The 10,886-nt window shown below is 41.3% G+C and overlaps 1 protein-coding gene across 1 annotated transcript; it reads left to right on the forward strand.

Annotated features, from left to right (window-relative positions):
- The first annotated feature begins 1,534 nt into the window (after positions 1–1,534).
- LOC134619763 (vesicle-associated membrane protein 2-like) lies at positions 1,535–9,394 on the forward strand. Its single transcript, XM_063465595.1, has 5 exons — positions 1,535–1,717; positions 3,296–3,425; positions 3,504–3,662; positions 7,113–7,164; positions 7,834–9,394. Coding segments are annotated over exons 1-5 (360 nt in total). The 5' UTR covers positions 1,535–1,715; the 3' UTR covers positions 7,851–9,394.
- The last annotated feature ends 1,492 nt before the right edge of the window (positions 9,395–10,886 follow it).

Below are 10,886 nucleotides of genomic sequence, written 5' to 3' on the forward strand. Positions count from 1 at the left end.
TCAGAGACATCGCAGTTTATTTTTACAAGCCCAAAGTTCAAAAGCAGACTCCACTCATGACTTTCTTTCTTCGTGTTTGCCATTGCAGAACTTTTCCATTCTTAAAAATAAATCAATCAAGTGGAAATTATTCTAACAGCTATGCACTACAATACTCTCCCAGTGTGCCGGCACAAAATCCAGGGGGGAAAGCACAGAAACCAGTGGAGATGAAGGCAAAAATGAACCATTTTAAAGTTAAGAAATCACGCAGTTTGCCTGAAGAGTGACAAAAAAGGTAAAACAGCCACTTGAAAATCCAAACCCAACATTTTCGACTTTAGAAAAATGTGGGGAAAAAATCGGAAAATCCAGAAAAAGAGAGCAGTTATGCCGCACAGTGTGAGTAAAAGGAAAAGCAGAAAAATACATTTAAACACTCACATAAAGACGCTGAGGACAGAAAACACCGGATAACTCGCTGCAGTCAAACCAAACAGAAGCAGCAGGAAACAGTTACCTCACCTGTACGTCTGATTAACGGAGGGGGCGTTTGATTTTCACCTCACTTTGCTCAGTATTGGTCAGGTGACAAACCACGCTACCTTCACCTAATATAACATAACACAGACATGAAAACTTTACTGTTTTGCACACAGCTTGAATCCTATAAAACATTTAATTCTTCAAATATATTTGTACAAAGGGAACATAACTGTGTTTCAGTCAGTGTAGAAGGAACCTGGAACACCTCTTTAATCTGTGGTGAAATGCAAATGAGATGAGAATTTATGAAAAAACTATTTTAAACTTATGAAAAAAACGAAAGAAAATTAGAAATTGTTGACAAAATGCTTAAATTTTGTCAACACAAACTCATGAGGGAAAAAACAACATGAGAAAGGCTAAAATTGTGGTAAAAAAAAAAATCTGGGAAGAGGATGTGGCAACTTCAAAAAGTACAAAGAAGAAGAAATCCAGAAAAAATAACAATAACGTGTATTAATTTAAAAAAAACAAACTCAAAGTCAAAAATTCATAAGAAAAAGTTGTGGGCTTATGAAAAAAGTCACAAAATAACAAAAAAAAATAATTAATGTAGCATAAAGAGAGAAAGAGAAAGAAATTTAAAGAAATTTTTAAAGAAAATTTTAAATATATGAAATAAGATGTCATTTACACACACACAAATAATTTTTTTATGCACGAGAAAAAATGTTCTTAGAATCTTCGCAGTCTGATGAAACATGAAACATCAGGTATTTTATATCCTGAGTGCCACCACAAGAAGTCTGTTAATCTGAAAAAACATGAATTAGGATTTGTCAGAGTGGCTGAGGTGGACCTGATGGACCGCAGGCTGATGATGTGATGTTTAAATTTACACCTGAAAAAATGAAGGAAAAAAAATTAAAATGAAAATAATAACAATAATAAAAATCCAGAAATGCATGTTTCAAATGCTCAAATGTAACCCATGATGTCAGGTTTGTGTTGGGATTAACTGAGAGACAGAGGGAGCGGGCATGCGTGCGTGTGCGCGCATAGGGGCGGGACTTGTGTCTGACGCGAAAGGTTTTTTTTCGGTCTGTGCGCAGCTGCTTCAGTTGTAGTTTTTCTACGTGTTTTAAGAGAAAAAGTGAATGAAGACATCAGACAGAGAACAGAAGTCCTCCTCCTCGGTTTAGGTCCAGCCTCACCCTCTCTCAGATCATCTCCATCATCCTCCAGCTCAGATGTGAGTACTCCGACTTATTTTTTATTTATTTCAGGCTTTTTAAAACCTCTAAAATCTTTCACTCCATGTCTGCTTTTAAAATAAACAAAATGTAGCTAACAGACTAAAGAGATTTCTCATTAAATTCCGTGGTGGGTACAGCTACAGCACAATTCAAACTCCCTTTTTTCTCGTTAATTCATTTTTTAAAATCAATTTTTATCTCTAAATTTATGGATCAAAAGCGGAACTTGTCTGGAAATGTCAGTGCTGAGACTGCAGAAGTACGACCGTGACTCACCGGGTGACTCACCTACAAAACTATCATCAAACAGTGTGATCGGCTGAGCTGTGATGCTTTAATTTCCTGTCACACACACACACACACACACAGAGAGAGAGAGAGAGAGAGAGAGAGAGAGAGAGAGAGAGAGAGAGAGAGAGAAACAAAGATTTAAACATATCACACAAAGCTACAAACACCTGGGAGTTTATAGAGAGAAGAGAACCCACTGTGGGAATGTTTTTGGTGTGTTTTGTCCCGTGGGGGGAGGGGAGTGATTACTTGGTGCATGTTGATCTCCATCAGTCAGTCAGACTCCTGCTGCTGCTGCTGCACTAATCTTTCTCCATTTTGCGGGTGGAAAACAAGCCTGCTGGCAGTAACACTGTGTGTGTGTGTGTGTGTGTGTGTGTGTGTGTGTGTGTGTGTGTGTGTGTGTGTGTGTGTGTGTGTGTGTGTGAAAACTGTTTATTTCTTATTCTTTTAATTTGTCCTTTACGTCTTCTGAGCTGCTGAGGCTGTTTCATCCTCGGAGACTCTGATTTTGTGGACGGAGGCCAAAGTTTGATGAGTCATGTTTCTATTACTGAATTAGAGTTTGTGTTTAGAATTCAGGTGGTGTTCCTGCTTTTAAGGTCTAACAAATTACAGGCTTCACTCTGTGTTCCTGAAAATCATCTGAGATCTTACTTCAAAGGAGTTTAAAATATAATATTAGTATCACAAAAAAGTTTATTATATTTATTAATTATATTGTATTTATTGTCTGAGCCAAACTAAAGACTGCTGTGCTCCTCCCAAACCTGCAGTCACGATCCTGATTCATTCATTAGCTGTGCTCATTGAGGCTGCGGCTCTCCATGAAAACCTTGCAGCTCATGACTGTCACAGCTTCACTGCTGCCTCGGCCGATGAGTCCAAGATCAAAAGTAAAAAGGAGAAAATCAAGAATGCTGCACACCCTTTAAATCTCTTGTTTTTCTTTTTTTCTTTCTTAAAACAAATATTTGGCCATTTTAAACCAAGTTCATCTCGTTATTATTATGATTACTATATGTGCAGTTCCTTCACACAGGGGCGTTTAGAGGGGTGGCCCTGCATCACTGTCTGCTCTCTCGGTGCCCCCACCACCCATACATCCACCTCTGGACTCCACAGGGATGTTTAGTCACCACGCCATCTTTATATATATTGCACATAAGCCTGAAGTGATGCGCTCAAAGCCTAGATGCCTACCTCTAACTGTATTCTACTGCTGGGATAAATCAGTCATTCCTGACTGAATTCTTGTTACCAAACTCACATTTTCCTTGCAGGTCAACTCCAGATGCAGCAGGGACTCCAGGAGCTCCCGGGGCCCCGGAAGGTGAGGGGGGTCCTCCAGCTCAGGCCCCAAACCTGACGAGCAACAGACGACTCCAGCAGACACAGGCACAGGTGGACGAGGTGAGGACTGCAGCTCACTACGAGTAAATGGAAAACGTATCAGTGGCAGAGATGCTGATGGGTGTTTTCATCCCTCAGGTGGTCGACATCATGCGTGTGAATGTGGACAAAGTCCTGGAGAGAGATCAGAAGCTGTCAGAGCTGGACGACCGTGCCGACGCCCTGCAGGCCGGAGCCTCGCAGTTTGAGAGCAGCGCTGCCAAACTCAAGAACAAGTACTGGTGGAAAAATTGCAAGGTGGGTGTGACACCAGGAGATTTTTCCATGTTTCCTTCCCATCAGCCCACACCCTCCCCTCAGGTTGGTTTCTTGTAGCAGACAGTGTGGCCTCGGATTTCTGAGTAGAAACCACCATTAAAATGTTTTGTTTTGTTTTTTATAGATCTTCACGCAACAAACTCTAAATACAGCATTACTGAAATAATGACCACAACACAGCTGAAGTAAATATTTGGAGTTACAAATCAAGATTGCAGAACATTAGAACTGGGCTGGACCCCTTTTGCTTTCAGAACTGCTTTAATACTTTGTGGCACTTATTCAGCAAAGTGCTGGAAACTTACCTCAGAGATTTAGGTCCACATTTTCACACAAGCGCTGCAGATTTGTCAGCTGCACATCTATGATGCAAATCTCCTGGTCCCCAAGGTGCTCTGTTGGATTGAGATCTGGTGACTGCGGAGGCTGTTCAAATACACTGAGCTCACCATCATGTTCAAGAAATCAGCTTGAGATCATTTTAGTTCGTGGCATGAGGTGTGCTATCTTGCTGGAAGCAGAATATGGATGTACTGTGGCCATAAAAGGATTGGCATGGCCAGCGACTATGGTCAGACAGGCTGTGGTGGAGAGATGCTCTTCTGCATACTTTAGTTGGAATGAGCAGTTATTAAGTTACCGCTGGCTTGCTATCAGCTCAAAGCAGTCTGGCAATGCTTCCCTGACTTATGACATCATCAGCAACCATTACTGCTCGCTGGATATTCTCTGTTTCATGTCATTCTTTCTAAACCCTAGAGATGCTTGTGCAGGAAAATGCCTGCACAAGCAGGTCTACATGCTTCAATGCATTCAGTTGCTGCCGATTAGATATTTGTGGTAACAGGTGTTTAAACAGGTTACATCCCTTGTTGTGTAAAAGATTTCAGAAAACTTTGAAATTATCTTTACATAATCAATGTGTTGTTTTCATGTTAATCTGTGATCATAACAGCTAGAAATGAAGCTGCACGAACGGTTTCAGTTTAATGTACCAATTAAGTGCATTTAACTTATCCATCACTACTTCACACCGTCTCCTCTCCATCCATCCATCCATCCATCCAGCCTCAGCTGCCAGGTCTTTTTTTATCTCAGCGTCAGTCCATCAAGCCCCGCCTCCCCTCTGTGCAGTTTAGACCGTCCAATCGCTGGATTGTCTGAGGAGGATTACATTAGAGGAGAGGAGGAGAGACTGTTTGACTGACAGCAAAGTCAGAGAGAGGAAGAGGAAAATCTCAATCTGGATTAGAGTGACAGTCAGGGATTAAAGAGCCAGCTGTGATGTGTGACGTAACTCCTCCTATCCAGCACGCACACACACACACACACACACACACACACATTTGTACATGGATATATCTGAACAATCATATGTGATGCATTTTATTCTGCTTTAATGACCCACACTGTTACCATAAACACACTCCTGCTCTCACAGTGGGCAGAGAACAAATGTGGATTTATACGCCGCTGAAAATAGACCCAAACAAAATGCTCTAAAAACACACAAAAACATTTACTTTTAGCTTTTTCAATGACAGTTATGAGATTTTCTTTATTTATATGTAAACACTAAACAGCTCTGAATACACACATACACACACATACACACATTTCAAACACACACAGTCACCACCAATCTCTCTCTCTCTCTAAACCTCTTGTTCTTGTTAATCTCTCTCGCCCTCCCCCCATCAGAGGTGATTTCCTGCCTGTTTCACTCTAATGTCATCATGTGGATTTTATTTATGGAGAATTTAGATCAACACACACGCACACTGTGCAACATGACATATATTAAAATCTGCAGGGCATCGTCTGCTTTATATTTCTAGTTGGTCACGCCTACTCATTTAAACTCTTTTTATTTTTATTCTTGGCCTCTGCTTGCAAACTTCAAAAGCTTCCTTTAATGGCAGTTATTGTAATTTCTTGTATTTAAAAGAAGTTCAAAACCTCCCAAAAAACTTACTGAAGCTTTAAAAAATAAAAAAGTCAACGAGATATCAGCTGAAGTTGAAGTATGGACAGGCAGTGCCACGAGTACAGTGTCTTTATTTAATGATGGAAATAATTAAAAATGCATTCTATTTGAGAGCCTGGGAAAGGAAATGGGTAACAAAGAAAAGTCCAAAGTTAAAAGAACAGCAGTGCACATCTAAAATCTATAAATGCTGCCCCCTGGTGGTGAACATTTTAGTCCAACGTTAACTAAAAAAAAGTACCTTTTAAAATGAAAAAACACATTTCAAAGAGAAACAAGCACTAGCTCAACAAAAAATGACCCAATATTATCAAAGTTATATGAATCTCTATCTCAGACTCACACAAGAGTGCAGAAACAGCTTGTTTAGCATCAAGGGAAATGTAATTAGTCCATCTTGGTATACAGAAATAGAGAGAAACTTCAGACTTTGAGAAGAAAGAAAGAAACATGGGACCACCTCACAGCTACAGACAGATCATCGCCCAGCTGTAAAATCCAGTTCTCACTGAACTAATTCAACAAATTTGGGGGGATAATTACAAAAAAGAGCCTTTAAGGCCACCCTCAGCTTACACCATCTTTCTCCTGATTGACTGTTCCCTTTAAACTAAAGGTTTGAACAGCAACACAACAAACAACTGTGTGTCTCAGATTATCATATGAAGACCATCAGAGCTCAGTGACATCATACAGAGCCAAGAAGAAAAAAAAAACAGCTGAAACAACATTTGAGGCTTACTGGGATTGTTTGTACTGCTGAGACTGAATAAATGACAGAGAATAAGTAAAAGAATAATCGCTCTCTTTTAAAAGTAGGTTTTGCAATTACCTTCTGCAAATTTTAATAATGACCTTCACCACCAGGGGGCGGTGTTTGACCAGTTGAACTTGAGCTGATTTCTCTTCAGCACAGTCCACAGATGTTCACATGAAGTAATTGCTGTGGTTTCTTCACATTTTGTTGAAAGCTGAAACGTAATATGAGAAGGTTTATACCCATTTTAAACACAGTAATGTCTATTAAGGACCTTAAAATGTATATTTGCAGGTAAATAAACCGAGGCTATAATTAATTGTTACTTCTACTTATGCACTGTTTCTACTTAAAGTGAAAGATTATTTCTGGCTAGGACCACAGTGCTCCGTAAAGCGCTCAGACAGGAGCCAGCGCTTCACAGCAAACAAGCCAGGTTTGGTGAACACATGTCTGGGTTAGAAGAGACCCCGAGCAGACTGAAGACAAGCTGGAGAGATGATGTCTCTTTGCTGACCCGGGAACACCTCAGTATCCCCTCTGAGGAGCTGGAGGAGGGGGTTGGAGCCTAAAAAGCAGCAGACGATGGAGTGATTTATTGTCTGGGTGGAATTAAACGGCTGTTTCATCTTCTTAAGTTCATCTTTTGTTTCTGATGGCTCTGTTTGTTTTGTCTTTCTTCCAGATGATGATCATCATGGCCGTTGTAGGTGTTATATTTGTTGGCGTCATTTTCTGTGAGTAAAATAGAGCCTTCTCTTATTTTTGCATGTGGTTTCTTGACCTCCTTATGTGCACCCGTGGACCATTTTCAGTGTGGAGGTTCAGCTTCCTGGAAGCCCTGTTCTGCTTCTTCTGCAGAAACATTAGAACTCATTTTAAGGAAAGTTTGCAGACACACTCTGCCGATTAGGACTTGTGTTGATTAAAGATTTAGCATGTGGCAGATTTCAGGTGGTTTTTCAAAGGCTAGCGAATTGTCAAAATGAACATTATTTTTCATTAAGTAATACTTGAAACTAGTGACAGAGTCTGTAACTTAACTATAACAGAGGTTATAGTCGGACCTCTTTTTTTAATAATCAGTGGAGTCTCCTCCTGCTGGATTAAGGTACATCCACTTTACTTTCAGACCCGGTAGCTACACCCATCACTGACTGCTGTCTGCACTCAGAGCTGCAGATCCTCGTGTAAAATCAGAGCAGTTTGATGCAGAAGTTGATGTTTGAAAGTACAGAGCAATCAGAGCAGTCTAAAAAAAAGCAGACAAGCAGAAGATGATCCAGAGGTGCACCAGGAGACGACCTAGGAGAATTTTACAGTCTGTTGCACTCTAAGGGTTATAAAAGCTTCTTTTTACTTTTAAATATTAGTCAGAGACAAATATCTGTGTTTGCTGTCCTCAGTGTATTTCTTCTACTGAGCTGCTCTTCAGGGATGGACGCACAGGTCAAAGGACGAGTCTGCACCACCAAACGCCAAATCCAGCCTCTCCTCAGTGCTCCTCCACCCCAGCGATGCCTTCCTCCAAAGCCTCCATGCATGCTCACGTAATGTGCTCCACTACCTCCTTATTGTGCCTCTGCATGAGGCCGGTTTCCTGACTTTGTTACCGGGTTGGGTTTACTGCAGGTGTAAAATCTGTTGACCCAGGTTTGTCCTATAAACACTGAAACAAAAAGAAAAAAACCTCCTGCTGCGCCTGGTTTTTCTGCAGCTCAGTGCATGCAAGATTCATGGACAGGAAGCAGTGTGAGGTTTACTGGACACCAGTAAGAGCTGCAGTCGAATAGTCAGCTAGCTTCTCTTCAGAGGGCTTCTGAGTGACCCAGAGGAATGTGAGCAGCATCCAAAAGAGCTGTTTGAGTTCCTTAAATACAAAGGAAAGGAGCATCAGTGCTTCCTTTATTACCTCCTTTAGCAGAGGATACACTGGAGCAGTGCCATCCCATAATTCACAGCATTGCAGACTAATCTTGAAATAAAATGAGGTTTACGTGTTATACTAAAAATCTCTACCGCAAATTAAGGCTTTGTGCTTTAAATATAAAATCATCTCTGCATGAAGATGATCATCTATCCAAGTAAATTTAGGCGTACCATAATTCAGTTCACATAATGCAGCCTTTAGGATTCTCATCGTCAGTCATGGAAATCTTAATAAAGTCAGGAGTGACACTGGATCGCGGATCAGCAGGAAGGGAAATTAGAGATATTAATCTTTTCTGTAAAGTTACAGCTTTGTAAAGACGAAAGCCTGCATCGAACAAAACAGTGCAAACTTTGTTATCAGGCTTGAAACCCGTCGTCTCTGTCAGGCTTTGAGGTTTCGATGATCCAGCAGCAGGAAGCCCGACTATGATGAACCTGCTCTGCAGCACACCCCTCAGAACAGTTTGTTGCCTAAATCGACCAATTCTTTCTCGCTCTTCATCCTAACGCTCACGCCACGAATCCTCATGAGTGACACTGAAATCTGGTTTCCTACTCGAGCTTGAAACATTTAAGCACAGCTATTCTTTCTTTGTGTTAAACCTGGGTTTACAGATTCCTGCTTGGCTCTTCTCTTGGTGCAGACCATTACTGAGCAGAAATCTGACTTCCTGTGTGATTAACCCACCTGCTCGCTTGCCCAGCTTCCGTCCGGAGTTACGATGCCGCGGCTGTCCTGCATTTGTTTCATCGTGTTGTGAACCAGCCTGAGTTTTGTTATCTGTGGTTTGAATGTTCAACATGTTTCTTTGTTCAGCCTGAATCTGATTCCCGTGTGTGTGAAGGAGCTTTGAGGCTGAAGTGATTATTTAACCTTTGAAATATATTAGTCCATCTTAGACCGAATGGTGGAAGGTGGGAGTCGCTCATCATCATCATCATCATCATCATCATCATCAGTGTTTCTTCTGTACTTCTTTGACACGCTCAGAGAGAACAGCCTGGACTTTCAAATAAAGTCATGTTTGCTACACACACACAGCGTCTTTGTGCTCTCATTTGTTTGGTATCTTTAATATTCTTCAGCCTAAATACAAACTATAGGTTTTAAAGGGCTTGTGTTTTAAGTGAGTCCCATGTTGAATATGCAGCAGTCGACCACCTGAGTAGGCACATTTTAATAGAGCAGAAGATTTTGCCTTTCAAATGAGATCTCATACACTGAGGGAGAAAATTCTGAAAAAACAAAACCAAACTATAAAATACAAACACTGCGTGGGTCATTGGTGACTTAGTGACATTTAAAAAGAGTTTTAAATACAGTTACCTGATAAATATACTTTCTTGGTCACACCTTACTAGTACTGGGTTCAACCCTCCTTTCTTCTTCAGTGCTGCTTCAGCTCCTCATGGTACAAAGGTACTGGATACACTCCTGAGATTTTGGTCCACATTAATACGATGGCGTCACACTGTGGAGGCCTCAAGTACAGTGAACTCAGTCATGAGAAACCAGTTTGATGACGTGTGGACAGAGCCGTACCTGAGGACTGCTTTTCTTCAGTCTTTGGGCTGTGACATGTTTCCTGATGGGAGAGATGCATGAGTGCATTTGCTTCCAGGCTGCACTCGGTTGTATCTAGTGGTCATTTGAGGTCACTGTTGCATTCCTGTCAGCTTGAAGAGGCCAGCTCCTCTGACATCAACAAGTACTCTGCTGCACTCTGGATACTTTCTCCATTTTGGAGGAAAAAAAGTACTAAACTAGTGACAACCTTTGTGCAGATCCTTGGTCAGGTTAAAAAGTTAAGTTACATCTGTACAAATCAGCACATGGTGCCAAGGACATTGATCTCCTCACTGTGTGACCTGCTTTGCCAGGTCCTTAACCACTGACGATTTTGAGCTGCGAAATGTTGGCAATCCTCATCTGCTTTGAGCTGGAGTATTTGCCTTTGATGGCCATGTGCTTGGTCAGCCCATTATTCACTTTGACAACGTTCTTGGCGATGTGTGCCATAACAGGAATCAAACTCTCTGCTGTGTAGACCATGTAGTGCTGCAGCGTCACATCCCATTCTCCAGCATGCAATATTTTGAGGGTGAGTGCCAAAGCAGCACTTGCCACCATTTACCCACGTAACCTCTCCAAAGCAGATCAGCAAGTTTTTAAAAAAAATAGTCGGACCAGTCCATCTCACACCAACCGCCATTCCACATTCACAGTCACCTTTCTTCCCCAAGCGTACATGCCCGAATGCGCCAACCAATAACATGGCAGCCATTTAATTTGATATTTGTGTTAATGAGCAGTTGAACAGGTACAGCCAACAATGCGGCCAGTGGCTTGCTGTCAAGTACCTGGAGCTAAGCTTGCTGGCTGGTGGAGACTTCTGTGAGGTGAAGCGCTAAAGTTAAAAATGCAAATCACAACAAGCCTGAGGAACTTTAACCCCGAGAAAGTGAACAAAAACAGTAAAGTCATAATGTCTGTAAAGCTTCAACAACAGTAAACACCTTTCATCCT

This window comes from Pelmatolapia mariae, linkage group LG22, assembly GCF_036321145.2.
Source record: "Pelmatolapia mariae isolate MD_Pm_ZW linkage group LG22, Pm_UMD_F_2, whole genome shotgun sequence".
Lineage (NCBI taxonomy): Eukaryota > Metazoa > Chordata > Actinopteri > Cichliformes > Cichlidae > Pelmatolapia > Pelmatolapia mariae.

Bases quoted from the DNA above. Each gene is read 5' to 3' on its own strand.
- LOC134619763 (XM_063465595.1), top strand. The intron at 3,426-3,503 runs GTGAGGACTGCA...TTCATCCCTCAG, and splicing joins CACAGGCACAGGTGGACGAG to GTGGTCGACATCATGCGTGT. The intron at 3,663-7,112 runs GTGGGTGTGACA...TCTTTCTTCCAG, and splicing joins ACTGGTGGAAAAATTGCAAG to ATGATGATCATCATGGCCGT.